At 46.5% G+C, this 16,585-nt stretch overlaps 1 protein-coding gene across 1 annotated transcript in view; it reads left to right on the top strand.

The window, feature by feature from the left end:
- Positions 1-16,585, top strand: part of KAZN (kazrin, periplakin interacting protein) — a 1,100,080-nt gene that overhangs the window by 648,490 nt on the left and 435,005 nt on the right. Inside the window, exon 8 of the mRNA XM_024749822.1 lies at positions 503-575. Coding sequence (XP_024605590.1) covers positions 503-575 — 73 coding nt within the window. The remainder of the gene's footprint in view (positions 1-502; positions 576-16,585) is intronic.

Raw genomic sequence — 16,585 nt, 5'->3', positions numbered from 1 at the left:
CCTCTGTTCTCCCAGGAAGAAGGAGCAGGTAAACTGAGGCAGCGGGGCCTCAACACTCCTGCTCCCAGTAAGAGGAGGAAGAGGGAAGCCCCACTGACGCCTTCCAGTCTTCCCTCCTGGTTTGCCCCCCAATATTTAGCCCAGCTAAGAAGCTTAGGACCACCTTAGAGGCACACACTGGTTCAGGGCGGTGGGGAGGCCAGATCGCCACTGATCCACCCCGGGGAAGGACAGGGTGCTCCTTCGGAGAAGGGGGTCAGCGCAGGTTGGGGCGGCGGAGGTGGGGGTGGAGGTGGACAGTGAGATAGCCCAGCTTCCCGCTGAACAATTCCCACCCACCTTTTAAGGAACCAGCAAAGCAGGAACTCCACTTCGTAGCTCGGGCGTGCGGCTCCCTCCCCCGGAGCTCCATCCCCGCTCCCCTCCCAGGCCCCTCTTCCGAGTAGCCCTCTCCCCCAGGCACCCACCGCCTCCCCAGCCCCTGCGCCGCGCTAGGAGCGAGTTCGCCAGGGCGGGGGCCGCCCCACGGCTCCAATCGGCGGCGAACATGGAGAACCACCAGCACAGCGCGCAAGGTAGGGATCGTACGGCGGCCGGGGCGGAGGAGAGGCGAGAGAGCAGGACCCGGACCCGGAGGGGGCCGGGGACTCGGTGCCCCCACGGCCGCGGCGAAACCGCCTTGCATTGTGGCTTGTAACCCTTTCCGCCCGGCGGTGGCCGGCGCTGCTCCCCTGCTGGGAGTTGCAGGCTGCTGTCATTAACGAAAACCCGGGTGCACGCTGCGCCCGGGTTCACACGGTCACGCCTGTCCTGGCCAGCGCGAGCGAGGCGCAGCCGGCGCGTCCCTACCGGTAGCAGAAAGTGCCCTTCAGATGGCACACAGCCCCCAGCTCCTTGGGCAAACTTTTCATGCCCGGGCCTTTGCCCTCACCCGCGGCAGGGGTGAATGCCACAGCTCCCCCCAGTTCCGGAGGCTCCTTCCTTTGGAATGACTCCCGGAGAGGGAGCTCCAGACTCTGCAGCCGCGCTCGGGGTAGAGGATTGGACTGGTTTGCACTTTTCTCCACGGATGCCAAATCCCTTGTCTCGATTGCATCTGGACTTTATTTTCTCCCCATTTGATATCGCGCAGGCAGTGGAATATATCGATGCAACAGTAGATGCTGTGCTCAGCAGGGAGTTTAAATTTCCAGCAAATATAAACACTGTGAGCACTTTCCGGGGGGGTGGGGGAAATCTTAGACCTCAAAGGCTGAGTGATGGGCTCCTGGCGAAATGAACGCTTAGATGGTGGATTTCCAGGTAGCCGCCGCTTGAAGGGACTCTTTGCAGTTAGGAGGAGGGAAAAAAAGGACAGTCTGTGTTGACATTGACAGTGATGAAGCTCTGAAACCCTCATGCGTGGGTTAAAGGTGGAGGAAGCATCCCCCCCGAAAAAGAAAAAAAATACTGTTTGGTTTCTGTGAATTAAAAAGTAAAAGGGTAGGCTGGATTTTCAGGATGTCTTTTCTTTTTTTGCCTAATTGCCCTTTAAGAAACGTTGTCACCGGTTGTTAATGTCATTTGATTGTAAGCTAAACAGCTGAAATCCAGAATATGACAGAAGAAATATCCAGTCCAGGAGGGCCACTTGTGTAAATATGTCACGTGATGAGGTACCAAAGGCTCAGTGGCTTCGAAAGATTTTCTAGTTTTGTTATTATTTCAAAGGCTTCTCCTGAGTGTTGAGAGAGAGAGAGTCTGTTTTCATATTAATGCCTTCTCTCCATCAGCTTCTGTTTCCTCTTTACCTTGCTGGGGTAGGTATGCTTTTTTTTTTTTTTTTTTTGCTGTGAGACGTTAAGCCTGAACATTAGCAGTGTACGTTCAATTCCAAGTCAGATCTTAACTTGGTACTCCAGGAGTCCGTCAAGAGTCTTGGGGCAGTAATTTGGTACCAAAGTAGCGTGACGTTATGGTGGGAAGGTGTTGTGAACCTGGTGCTTGCTGCACAGTTTTCAAGGTGGGTATCTGGTTATTCTATCGTTTATCCCTTGTTATGTCATTGTGTGTGGAAGATGCTCTCTGCTGGCACCTGGGCAAAAAAGGGAAGTCAGACTGCATGGTCATGCTTTACTTTTTATAGGCAGGGACTCTTTCAACCTTAAAGAAATAGCGCAAAACTGGCATTCTGCTGAGAATCAAAAGCCATGGTATGGGGGACTGAACAATGCTAGTTCATTTCCCACTATCCGCCCCTTTCTCAGCGGAGGAAAAGTTAAGTGGCTTTTATCTGAGTCCTGGGTCTAGTTGCCGTCTGAGCATGCTAAGGAGAGGTCGGTGCCGCAATGATCTACACATTCAACTTGGAAATTGTGATACTTGGCTGATGGCTAAATTGTTGTAGTGGAGCAATAGGGGACTGTTCCCTTTTTGTTTTTTCCTACAAAAATGTACAAGGCTGTGGAAATAGAAAAATGGCTTTTGGATTTCTTGATATCCCTAAAAACACACAAAACCAGCAGCTTCCTCATATTCTTAGAAACATGCCTGCCCAGGCCAGGGGCTGTCTGTGGGTGGTTGTATGAAGGATGGTTTTGATTTTTCCTCTGTGTACCATTGGTATTTTTCAAAACCTTTACTAGGGGGAGTTTAATGATTTGATAATCAGAAAATAAAATGTTGAAGATTTTAACTCAGCTTAATGGTTGGCCACATATCCCTCTAAATTGATGTCAATTTAAACTGATGTGATGGTTGAAAAGAAAACAAGACCCCCATATAAATCCAGTGGGGCATCATTTACATATCTATGGCAACAGTTCCTCAATACAGTACTTTTCACATTATTTAGCCTCTGTGAGTGTTTTGGGTTTTGTTTTTATTTTGTTTTGTTTTGTTTTGTGTTCTCATGACATGTGGCAGCGTTCTGCTGGAACCGAAACCTGCAGAGGTGGTCTGGTAGTTTCTTTTGCTAGTGCTTTCGTATTCCTAAAGGAAAGCACCGGGCTCTCTCAAGTTAATTTCAAAGTGTGGTTCATTGGCTTTCTCACGCTTCATTGTCATATGCCTCCAGGAAGGCTCACAGAAGCTCAGTTCCTGGGGGTTCCTAATTCTTCCGAATTAGTCTTCTGTTTTTATTTTGTCTGTGTTGGTGCAAGTCAATGGGCTCAAACCCTATGAGCATTTAGTGTTATTGAGTTATCACTTTTCAAATCAAGGTTTTGAATGAAATGAGTATCTTTCAAAATGCAACTGTGTAAGTCGTCTTTTAACTAAAGGACATTATGCACATATTAAGTGCGTGCTAATTTCCTTTTAATAATATTAGCCCAAATGGTTACAGGGAAGAGTCACCTTTTGCTCTCCCTGCTGAGAAACTGTTAGATCCATCTTCAGATTTTTGTGTTAAAATTTTTTTTATTAATAAACTAAAGAAGCTCATCAATCCACCAGTGGACGTTTTGTTCCAGTGAGGATATCTGACAGTAGGTAAGTTGATGAAGAAAACTTGGGTTTTCCTAGAGAGTTAATGGAGTGTGTCATTTAAACAAAATATTAACTTGGTTGGTACCCTCTGTGAGCTGGCATGGTTGCTACGTAACAGAGTCTAGAAAGTGAACTGCTGAAAATCTGGGCTTTCGGCACTTTGCAGGATCTTCTTTCAGAATCTGTGTTGAAAGAAACGCTTGGCAGCCAGCCCATCTCCTCTCTCCCTGCTTCAAGTGAGTCGGATAATCCCTAATGAGGATGCTGGCATGCGGAGCATAGGGCATCCGCGCAGGGTGGCACATCTCAAGGCTCCAGAGCTGCCTCTTAGGTTGGTGGGGTCACAACTGCCTTTGACAGGTGGACAGAAGGAGCCTTGGAAAGAACAGAGCCAAGCAGTTGTTCCAGTTTGTCTTGTTGTTGGTAGCCAGAGAACGGATTTGTTTAAAGTCACATTTCTAAGCTGTTTTCCTCGGCGTAACATCTCTGGGAAATGTGTTTAAAATGCTTGCTATTCTTTGAGGGGAAAATATAGCAGTTTGTTTCTCTGAAAATGTTTTATCTGATGAATGGCTAATATTAGATTCAATTGGTTGCTTTGCTATGCATAGAATAAAACAATTAAGTTCCATTGTACCCAATTCAAATAGGTGTTTAACCGTATATAACATAAAATACCTATGCCCAGTAGGATGTATACCTACTGCCAATATTTTTGTGGTTTGTTTTTTTAAGGAAATAATTCTATTTATATGCCTATGTAAGTGGAAATGCTCATAGCATCTTTCTTGGGTGTTGAGGACTTAACTGTTTACTGCATCTGTTAGATGGGGATGGGGAAAAGTGTCATTTTCTTACACCTTTGTAAATTTCCATAAATAGATGCAAGTTTTATTTTATTTTTCTCCCCAGGCATTAAAATAGGCTGTTACTTCAGGTCTGATGGCTCTTATCTAGCATTACTATAACACTGGAAACTCTTCGGTGAAGTATAAATTACCTTGGGACTGAATTGAATGTGTGAGTAGTCTGCAGAGATGCTAGACACTGTTGCTTTTCAAAATCAAAGAATCCCCTTTGGGGATCCCCTTTGGCATCCCCTTCCCAATTTGTTCTGCCTCTACATACTCTTGTTTTCCCAAGCAGACGTTTATCTTTTTTGAGAAGAGGATTTTCACGTGGCAGAGAGGATGGAACAAAATGTGGCGGAATCTCGGGGGCCCTTTTGTTAGCTCACCTGTAAGTTACAGAGCTCGTCCAGTACCTATGGCTTGGTTTTCCAGCCCTATCAATGGGCTGAAAGAGGCTTGTCTGTGTTTTCCTAATCTGGTAGGCTGTCATGAGACGGGACTTCACAATTCTTCCTGAAAATCACCATGCATGGTCACAAAGAGAATAGGTACAGATCAGCACAGCCCGGTTGAAATTAGTTATTGATTGACTGTGATTTATTGTCTTTCCATTGTCTTTGGAAAATGCCCTTAAGTCAAGTTTATGGTTCTGGTTAATTTCACACTCCCAGCATTTCAGGATTTACTGAGGTTTTTCAAAACTTCTTTGATGCTAAGTTTGAGCCAATCTGATTTTTATGATAGGAGCCTAGTCACACATCCTCCCGGCATAAGACAAGGCATGTTCTCCCCATGCCTTTACCCCCTCTGCTCCCCAAGACTGCTGGCACTTTTGAGGAATCCTGTAGCTTATAATTTGTGACTTCCTGGCTGCCAGTGAGCTTCTAGCAGATGGCCTTGGCAGGTGGGGGGTGCTCGTTGAAACACTGCCTGCTCACCATGCAAGTCATATGGGGCCCAGAAGGTCAAGCCTGGGTCCCGGCCATATTCATTGCATATTTCATTTATATTTATTCCTGAGTTACATAGCTAAGGAAAGTGAAATCAGCATGAATTTCTCAGTTCTTTTCAGACCTTTTCCAGTATTGGTCTGTGTGAGCATTAGTGCTTGGCTTCTCACCCCCTGCCATCCGTCAGGCAAGAATGGAACTCGTTCTGCCTGCTGAGGCCAGGGAACGGGTTTTTAAGTGATCTTGTAAATGAAAATTAGTCCTTACTGTTTGGGCTGGATATTAGGGTGAGTAACACATGGGATGACAAGGGATGCCACCAACAGCAGTCATTGCAATGTCCTAGTCATCAGAAATGCAGGCAAAGAGGGTTCAGGCAGAATCCTTTAGGAAAAGACAGCTTCCCTGAAGCCAAGAGGGTGACCGTCCATTGCCGCGGATTGTACCTGAAAATTCCAGGGCAGGTAAGCGTCCCACTGGCTCATGTCACCATCCTCAAGGTCCCCTGCCAGGCCCATCTTGACGGTGGAGAAGCTGGAGGGAGACCAGGCAAAGGAATCTCTTCTTCTTTCCCATGTGGTTGGATGAGACCAGAACATTCTTGCTTGTTTGATGCAACCTCAGATCTCGGTGGCAGACTCTAGGCTGTGCTCTGTGGGCATTCTTGCTTCCCCCTTGAAATCCTGAGCTGCTAGAAACATGGAAGAAGCTGAGTGTAGTTTTAATGCGTTTGGCGGCTTCTGTGTGATGGGATATCATTGATTCTCGATTTGTTTTAGTGTCTTTGTTGACTTGGCCTTGCTGGACCTTTGGGTCAGACTTCTGAAAAGCCCCTGTCCCCTTCACCCTCCAATGAATTGAGACCCTCGCACGAGAGCTCGTATGGAGCTTGTAACAGGCAGGTCTACCAGCAAAGCGCCCCCCCGCCCGCCGAGGCCTCTGCCCCTTCTGTGATGGGCAGTCAGGCTGGGAGGATGGAGAGAAATGGGAGGAGGGGCTGCCCGCCCAGCTCCTACCCCTTCTCTTCTCTTCCACCAGAGCAAGTGCTGGAGTGAAGGGGATGGAAAGGCCTTCCATTCCCAAGATTTTCTCAGCTCTGCAGATTGTTTGAAGTGATGTGAATCATTAAGAGCAAAGTGCCCTCTAAAGGAAGGTGGGTCCGGAGCTAATAGTTTACACTCACCTTGGGCACTTCATTATGGTTCTCGGAGCTCACCTCTTGGGGGTTCTGGAACCATCCTGATACCATGTAATTTTCTTTTCAGTGAAGGTGAATAGTGTAATGTAGGACTAAATTAGAACTAGTTTCAGTGCTTTGTCAAACTTTTCAATAAATAATAACAATAAGGACTTCCAACGTGTCACGTATCTTTCCGAGTGCTTAACATGAATAATTGTATCTGGAGCCCAATGAAGTGACAACTGTTGTGCCCATTTTTGAAAAGAGGAAACTGACTGGGACCCCGAGAGGTTAGGTCACCTGTCTGCCATGACATAGTAATGACAACGACGGTGACGATGACAGCAAGCTTTGACATAGTCTTGCTTGGAGGTAGGTGCTGTTCTAAGTGCTTCTCTGAATCAATGCATTTAATTTTTGTAATGACTTATGAGGCAGGTACCATTGTACCCATTTTACGTATGAGAAAACCGAGGCACGAAAAGGATCTATTACTTGCCAGAGGGCCATTAAGCGACCAAGCTCTGGTTCCGGAGTCCATGCTCTTACTCATCTCACTTTGATGCCCAGCGTCACTCGGCTGGTAGTGACTGATCCAGGAATTGAAACCCACCGAGGCTCTCTGCTCTTTAAACCTGTATTGTCTCCTAAATCAGAAGTATCTTTCGGTTTGTTCATTAGGAAGGTTGACGGAGCTATAGGCTTGTCTCCATTCTTAATTAATGTTTTCCTAAACTGATGGTAATTTCTGGGTCCTTATACAAAATCATAGGGAAGCAGGAATCCCTCTCCCTTAGGTGTGAGGTTAACTGACAAAGAGGGAATTGGGTCCTGCTTACAAGGTTAGCAACCCAAGGGTCACTTGTCCCCGATGAAAAGAACCATATTGATCCTGGCGTTGGGGCCTCCTACTTCTCAGACTTCGAATGCATTCTCTCTTGGGAAGGATGATTCCAGGCAAAGCTGGTATCCTGCGGTCCTATTATTCTCCCTCCTACCCATATCTTCCCCTTTTCTGAGTTCTCTCCCAGTGGCCTCGGTGGCCCCCAGTGGCCCAAGACCATGCCCAACAAAAGACGTATAACTACTCACAGATTCCTTTACACTAGGATTTCCCAGTCTTGGCATTGTTGTCATTTGCAGGATACTTCTTTGTTGGGGGGGTGGACATCGTGTCCATTGTAGGATGTTTAGCAGCGTCCCTGTCCTCTGCCCACTAGATGCCAGTAGAACCTTCCACACCCCAGTTGTAACAACCAAAAATGTCTCCAGATGTTTCCAGATGTCCATTGGGAGGCCACATCATCCCTGGCTGAGAACCACTTTGTATGCCGGGCATTAGAGGAGACCCCAGTTGTGAGTCTTAGGATGGCGGCTCTGTGAGAGCAGAGAGTTTCATCTGTTTGTTTTCTGCTCCATTCACAGCACCTAGAACAGTGCCTGGCACATAGCAAGGGCCCAGTAAATAGTTGTTGATCGACTGAATGAATGAACGAATCCATGATTTTTAAATTATAGTGTGCGGAATTCGGTCGACTTGTCATGTTTTACATGAAGGTCATTGGTTTAATGATAGATGGTTTTAATTGTGTTTATTTGCCATATGTCAACACTGTTCTAAACCCTTTCCCTATATTATCTCAATTAATCCTTTTAACTACCTTCTCAGGTGAGTACTGGGTTTGCCACCTTACAGATGAGAAAATTGAGGCCCAGAAAGGTTATGTGACTTGCCCAGGGTCACCAAGCTAGCAAGTAGCAGAGCCAGGATATAAACCCAAGTAAATGTGCCTCCAGAGACTGCCTGTTGTCCCAGCCAGGATGCTGTACAGCTTTAATAGTTTTTCCCATTCCTGCCCAATAAATCATTTTTGTTCTAAAGCTGGCGTTGTGGCAATTATAGTTAGGATTTGCATGTCAGACACTAAGTCATTCATCATAAATCCTCAGAGCTCCACTGTACGAAAGATGCTTTGTCACTGCCGGAGAGTCTGTAGCCAGGAAGGATTGGTGCGTGGCCCGAGGTAAGAGGTCAGTTCAGTGGCTGAACTGTGTTCAAATGTGAGAATCTCCCTTCTCTCTGCCTCGCTGCTGGGCTTCAGCTGGAGGGAGTCACATAGAGGACTGAAATTTTCAAGGAAAGGGGACAGTGGCCCCCAGAGCTTCTTAGCAGGGGGTTGACTCATTTTTAGGAAAAGGGATGTTCCGGGATCAGAACTGGGGGGCTGCAGAGACTTTGAAGATAATCCAAGAGGATAGTGATAGCAATAGTCAGCATCTGTTGAGGCTTTTTTTTTTTCTGGACTTTCCCAGACCCTGTGGGGTGTAATTGATGACATTTTCTCATCTGACTTCCTATCACAGCGAGTTAGATAATGTTCTCACCTCCATTCTACAAATGAAGAAACTGAGGCTTAGAAAGGTTTCGTTGCTTTTCCAAGATCTAGACAGTGGTCTTCTGCTGGATTGGCACACAGGTTCACCTGACCCTGGAGCCCGCCTGCTTCACCACAGCAAGAATATTGAGGACTACCCTAGTGGCACAGTAGTTAAGAATCTGCCTGCCAATGCAGGGGACACGGGTTCAATCCCCGGTCCAGGAAGATGCCAGATGCCGCAGAGCAACTAAGCCCGCGCACCGCAACTACTGAGCCCATGTGCCACAACTGCTGAAGCCCGTGCACTCTAGGGCCCGCGTGCTGCAACTGCTGAGCCCACGTGCTGCAACTACTGAAGCTCGTGTGCCTAGAGCCCATGCTCCACAACAAGAGAAGCCACCGCAAATGAGAACCCCACGCACTGCAATGAAGAGTAGCCCCTGCTCGCCACAACTAGAGAAAGCCTGCACGCAGCAACGAAGACCCAACACAGCCAAATGTAAATTAAAAAAAAAAAAAGAATATTGAGATATTGTGCCAGGCAGCACAAAGACATGCCAGGAGGATGGCTTTGTCTTTTTGCTTCCAGACCAACCCTCCCACTCCCCTTCTTTTTTTCTTTTCTTCCTTTCCTCCTTTCTTCTCTCTGTCTCCATCTAGCTTGAGAGATTGAGCACATAGGTTCAGGGACCACAGATTTAATAAGATATGGAGCAAGTTATCTTGGAGCTCTTAGGCTAGTAGGGGTGACTGACATGGAAGTATAATTACATTTTCTAATGAAGGTCTAGACAGGTGTAATGGGAAAATAGGTGATGAAGTGACAAACACAGAAGCCTTCACAGATGTACATGACAGTGGCAATATGTAAGAAAAGCATGCTGGGAAAATACATTAACTTCTCTACTAAGGGTAAACTGCCCATGAGAGATTATTAGGGTGCAACTTTGGGGGTAGGCTGGGATCGGGTACTGCAGAGAATAGCTGCTGGCTTGGACCTTCTCCCTCAAAGAGCATTTCTTAAGGAGAAAGAAGATGTGGATGATATAGGGTTTAGATCTTGAATGATAGTTGGGTTTTCTTCTCCAGAGAGAACAAGAAAAGATATGAATTTCAATGCAGGTATAGCTCTGCATCTTTCAAAATAAACTCACCCCTTATATATATTATCTTCCTGGCCAAGGCTGGCGCTTCTTGTCAGCTGCAACAAATGAATTAGTTCATTTTCCTTGATTAACTTGAATTTTTTTGAAACCATCGAGGATGGTGTCTTTAATTCAGTAAGTGCAACTTGGAACACAGTGGGATTTATGTCACCCTTTCCCCCTCATTCTTGCCATTTGAAATTCTGTGCTCACCATTTCCTGACGATGGCGAGGTATGAAGTTTAGAAATTTGATACTGACCCTGGAGAGTGCAGCTGCGGCACCATAGAGCTTGATGAATGATGGCTGGGGAGAACTGACCTGTGATTATATGTATACTGATTATCTTAATTAATGCATTCATCAAGTAGATTGCTTTTCCTGTTCCTACAAGGTTTACCATGTGAAGCAAGAAAAAACCGGGAATATTTCTCGACACAGCTTTAGATTTGGGAGTTAACAGAAAGGCAAGGCCTGGCTGCCATTTTGTAGAGACTGTTAGCCCGTTAGCTAGCAGACGTGCTCGGATTGCTCTGTTCACAATTTGACATGGTACCAGGCAGCCCTGCAAGGAGGCATGTTCAAGTCTTAATGGAAGTCCTCTGGAGAAGGATCATTATTTCTGGTCAGATTTTCTACAGTGTGGGTGAATATCATGGACCAATAGAATAGAACCTTGTTAAAACTCAGCTGGTCAATTCATGGGTTGGTTCCACCATGGGATAACTCAAAACCCACCCTTGAACACTTTCAGTGTTATCACCTTGCCTCTAAAGCAAAAGCTTGGTCTAGCATCCTCATGCTAGACCATGAGGATGGATGGAGGGATGGATGGATGGAGGGAGGGATGGATGGATGGATGGATGGATGGTCTAGCATCCATCTAGCAAAAGCCAATGCTCAGAATCCTTTTTCCAGGGTTCTGCTGCTTTTATCCACTCTTCTTTCCTTTGCACCCAGGAGGCACTAGGGAAGCACTAGAGCATATCACTACCCAGATCTTTGTAGATCTTTGCAGATCTTTGCGGTATACAGAGACTTGCACAGGCATTGTCTCTGTGGATCCTACCAACTGGCGCATAGGATGGAATTGAAGTAGACACAGCAATCTATTTCTCAAATAAGGAAACTGAGGGACAGTGATTTAAACTGATTTGTTCAAGATTGTTGAGCTTGTCATTGAACCAAATTCTCCTCTCTTTCACCCACTGCAAGATCCCACCGTGACTGCACAATGGTGGCAGAGGGCTGCCCTGGAACTTAGGATTGGGTGAGATCTGACCTTGCCTTGGCCAAGCCCTCTTGAGCATGGGCCACCCTGTCTTGTAAGACCTGGATGGTGACACCATCACCCCAAGACTGTGCTCTCATACTCTGAGCTCCCGTGTCCAATGTCTACCCATGGTAAAGGGACAATCCAGTTTTACAGATTTAATCTTATTTTTTACACTAAATTCTTTCATCCTCTCCGTGGGGTTTTCAGTCATTTGACCTCTCTTTCAATGACCTATCTTATTCATGCCCGAACGTAGCGTTTCTCTTCTTCTGGCCTCCCTTAAAAGCAGTTAGAGACCTGTAAACCAGAGCAGGTTTGCACCCGGGGAACTTCCTGATTGTCTTATGGGATCTGGGAATGACTTTCATACGGAGGACAATTTTTTCCACCTGACACCATCGTCGTTTAGGATTTTTGAATATGGGAAGCACGTCTGTGAGGGGACCTATGGTCTTAGCACGTGGATGTGTGTGTACTCTCTGAGTGTCGGGGGCAGGATGTAGCCATCACAGTAAATCTGCCTAATTTCTCTCTCTTCACTGTCCCTTCAGGGAGACACTTTGGAACCTTTAGGATCTCTCTTATCAGAGTCTTTGAGTTAACATCCATCCAAAACATGTTGGTTTCAATTGTCCACCTAAACTGTTGGCTGTGCAGGCACACGTTCTCAGCGCTGCTGTGGCTGTAACTGCCTATATAGTTGGTGGACCTCCTGCTGCTCCAAGCTCACATCTAGACCTTGAACTCAGATCAGTGGAATCGCATCCACAGACTGAAGTCCAACAGTGTGGCAGAAAACTCAGGGAAAATCAGAATGGGGTCTTTTGCTGTGCACCCAAGGAGAGTGGAAAGCAAGTATCAACCCGGAGGCCCCTGCAGCGCAGCAGACAACCCGCTGTAGTTAACTGACACCTAAGCAGCTAATCTATCGGCTGGGACTCTGATCTCTGTTTCATTTCAGTGTGACGAGGAACAGTCGCTAGAGGCTTCCCAAACCTCTGATAGCAAAATAGAAATAATACACATTTGGAATGCATTTGAAGATCTATTTATAATAGGCTCCAGAAGAGCAGAAAGTATTTTTAAGGATCAAAATGTTTGCTTGTAGAACCTCTACAGTGTGACAACCAAAAAAGTCTTTAGACCTGGCCCAGTGTTTTTGAGTTTTAGATTGGTATTAGCATTAAACATTTCGGATTCCCGCCACTGACAATAGATATTATAGCTGCACGTGGAGATGAAAGAAAGTGCTTCTTGATTCAGTTGGGAGTTCACTTCAGTGCTTGCTCCTGTGGCTTGAATGATGGAGCTAGTGTAGGAGTTGGCAAACTTTTTCTGCCAAGGGCCAGATAGTAAATATTATAGGCTTTGGGGACCATAGGATATCTGTCATAATTCCTCGACTCTGCTGCTGTAATGTGAAAGCAGCCGTAGACAATAGGTAAATGAATGGGCGTGGTTGTGTTCCAATAAAACTTGATTTACAAAAACAGGCACTCCTTGGACTAGAGTTTGCCAGCCCCTGAACTTGCAGTTCTCTTCCATTTGCCTTCTGACCCATTTCTATCCCGCACCTTTACAGTGCTCAGCATACAGAAAGAGCTTAATAATGATTGATTAAGCTAGTGAATTAGATGTGAGCAATAAAACCACCAGATTACAGTGTTAAAGGAGCAGAAACAAGAAGTTAATTACTAGGGATGTAATGGTTAATGGACAAGAGAAAGAGACATTTGTTGGCAGCTTCATGGTCTGAGGTGAAGTCATTTGTGATTAGTCATCATTACAGACCTCGAGCTGTGAAGGGACAGAGAATCACCAGTAGCAGTGAGATACAGAGCAAGACACTTGGCATCTAAGCCTCAATTTCCTTATTTAGGAAATGAGGAGGTCATTTCCATCTTCAAGATAATATAGCAGATACATGGGTTTAAGGGAGTGAAACAGATCCGATCCAGATCCTGGCGATATGACTTGGGTTGTGGGACATTACAGCTCTCAGTTTCCTCCTCTATAACGAGGCCGATAATTCCTCCTTTCTGGAGTGATTAGCATGGTTTAGTGCAGGGTTCCTCAACCTCAGCACTGTTGACATTCTGGGCCAGAAAATTCTTTGTGTGGGGGCTGACTTGCGCATTGTAAAATGTTTAGCAGCATCCCTGGTCTACAGCACTAGATGCTCGTAGCACCCCTATAACGTGACAACCAAAAAAGTCTTTAGACATTGCCCAGTGTTTTTTCCTGAGGGGAAAATTACTGCCTGGGTTAATGGACTAACACATAGTGTGCCTGGCACAAAGCTTGATGGACTTTGGGATTCAATAGATAGAACTCTTCATTATTAATAGCATAGTATATTATTGAACTCTGAATTCTCCCACCTTGGAATGAAATTCTCTTTATTTCTCCAGCTGATTTCTGTCCCCCATAGGCAAGATTGGACAGGCAAGATTGGATCCCCCCCACATCCCAGGTCTTTCTCCTGATATCTTTGTGTTGCTTAGAGGCCTTTCTCCTGGGAGGAGCCAGACTTCTTATTATGCCCTGCCGAGTATGCTTTCCAGCCCTTTAAACACACATGTACCTAGACTTGTATTTGAGGTTACGGTCAGAATCCATAAATGGTCATATGAGAAATCATACAGATGTCTGCAACAAGAATGGACAGGGAGGGTAAGGACCGAAAAGCTTAACTCGCAAAGGCTGGCAGGCTGAGGTAGTAGGCGGTATTCAGATGAAACAGGTAATAAGGTACCCAAACTGGTACCAATAAAATGATCACTTCCCTCGTGAGTATGTACACACTTCTAACATTAGCCAGGAGCCAGTTTTCAATGGTTTAACCTTTAGCCAAGATGGCTATTCCAGCATTGGTTTACATCCGGATTTAATGTTCTGCCATCCATATTTTTACATATATTCTTTTTAATGATGGAGAGCGAGAGACAGAGAGAGAGATAGAGAGAGATTTTCAGTGAATTCTGTCCCTTACATATTAGCAGTTGTGTTTTCTATCTGTTTCTCTGGGGAAATACATAAATGCAAAAGAATGCATTGAATTCAGTGACATCCTTAAGCGGCTGCTGCTTCTGCATCTACATATACTTGAAAGACAATGGCACATACGTGCAATAAGAATGCTTCATTCTGTCCACGGGCAGCACATTGGAGACATGTGGATTTTGGACTTCCTCTAAGTCGCTCTCTCTGGCCACCCAGAGTCTCTGTGGCCCACAGCTTGGGACTGCGGCTACAGAATGCATCTACCTGGACGTGTGTGTTCAGCCCTGTGCAGTGCGGTTCTCAGCAATGCCATGTGCAGTTAGGTGCTCCATAAGTGCCTTGGAAACTTACGGCTACTGCCCCAGGCCTTGAGTCTTCTGATTTTAAGGGATTCTTCTGTTCCTCAAACTCAACTCTGCCTCGCTGTGACACAATCAGATAAATCTATGATTTGGACCCTTGGCTTTAAGAAAACCCTTCTTTATTTAGGCAGAAATTTCTATGGTGACTTCCTGGTATGGATATTGAAAGCGCCGGTTATAGTCAGAATAACAAAACTGGCCCTAAACTAGATTTCGGGCGATATGATTTGACTGGCCAACTGCCACCGCTAACCATCATCACCCTGCCCCATCTCCGGCTAACTCCTAAAACCCCTCAAGCACGTGATCCATCATCTCATTTTCTATTTATGCCAGCGCCGGATAATGGCCTAATCTCTCCAGTAGCATACAGATTTATTAGAGAAGATGGCATTTACAAAATCATTTCACTGTTCCACTGCAAACACCCTAAGCTAATAGGCACCTTCTTACTCTAAACCTTCCTTTTAGCCATGGTTTATTACCTGCAATTAAAATCAACTGGAAGACCCAGTGAGTGGTTTTCATTTCTTTTCTTTTGTGCTTGGTTAATATTTAGCTGGTGGGGGCTTCCCGGGTGGCGCAGTGGTTGAGAGTCCACCTGCCGATGCGTGTTCGTGCCCCGGTCTGGGAAGATCCTACGTGCCGCGGAGCGGCTGGGCCCGTGAGCCGTGGCCGCTGAGCCTGCGCGTCCAGAGCCTGTGCTCCGCAACGGGAGAGGCCGCAATAGTGAGAGGCCCGCGTACCGCAAAAAAAAAAAAAAATTTAGCTGGTGGGCCACCAAGGACTTAGGCGGGAACATCAGAGAGAGGCCAGTTTTGGCTCACAGGAGAGCTGTCCAGAGGGATGCGGTCGTCACCAGGGCCTAGATGACCATCTGCCAGGCGTGTTGGGAAAGCTACTCCCACACTGGGTTTAGAAGTTCGGGAGGAAGAAAATAGGAAGAACACGAAATGTGAGCTTCCCTTTCTTGTGTTTTGCATTCAGACGGGCCGTGGAAGACAAAAGTTTAGCAGTAACAGTATGCTGTCATTTGGACACAACGCAGAGAAAGTTGAGAAGACAGTAATGACTAGGACAGCGTCTCCCTGGCTTTCACTGTAATGCCTTGTTTGAACAAATTAAGATGCTGACACAGGTGAGTTCAGCGTTTATAGCGTAGGGCAGAAATCTCGAGTCCCTCGCGTGGATGCGTATCCTGTTCTCTTAACACGTGTTAGCTGTGTGTGGTGGGCAAGCTGCTCTACAGTCTGGGCCCCACTCTGCCCCCAGGGATAACACTAATCCCGACATCCCATGCTGTGAGATCGCAGGAGAGGGTGTGTTGGAGAGCCGAGCACACCGCCTGGCACTTGCCACGTCCTCCAGAAATGTCGTAAAGGTCGTAAACTGTGCCATAAACGTGCGTACATGTACGGCCTCCCAGCAGGCCCCGGGTGGGTCTAGGCTGTTGTTTGTTTACTCGCTCGGTTAGCCTCCACCAGGTGCATTTTCTGATCGATGAGGCCCGGTCCTTGGCGCTAGGGTGCTAGGATATATCAGGTGCTCACCTTCTGCCGGAAGCCGAAGGAGGAAAGAGCAGAGGGGGAAGGACCCAGCGGGGGACCAAGAGGACTGGATGCTAGCCCTGACTGTACCTGAGACTAAAGAGTGACAAAAAGGAAGCTCCAGCCTCTGTCCCGACTGGCAATGCCAACTGTCTGACCAAAGACCCAGGTCCTGCACTCCCACCTCCACCTCCATAACTTGGGAGAGGTGTCCCAGACGGCCGCTCAGGGGCTGGGACATTGGCTCGGTCAGAATGAGCCCGCTGGATGAGACCTGGCTAAAGGCCATCCCGTTTCTGAACTTCTACACTTGGTGACCTTTAGCAGTGTCGCCAAGTCAATCAGGTCCTCCTTAAAGAATATCTTAGATTGTTTAGTTTGGGGAATATTGTCTTTCCTGGCTTAAGCACAGATGATATAAGCCT

The sequence above is a fragment of the Neophocaena asiaeorientalis genome, unplaced genomic scaffold, assembly GCF_003031525.2.
Source record: "Neophocaena asiaeorientalis asiaeorientalis breed wild unplaced genomic scaffold, Neophocaena_asiaeorientalis_V1.1 scaffold275, whole genome shotgun sequence".
NCBI classification, from domain to species: domain Eukaryota; kingdom Metazoa; phylum Chordata; class Mammalia; order Artiodactyla; family Phocoenidae; genus Neophocaena; species Neophocaena asiaeorientalis.
The sequence above is the reverse complement of the archived record's forward strand: the minus strand, read 5'-3'. Positions and strand labels throughout refer to the sequence as shown.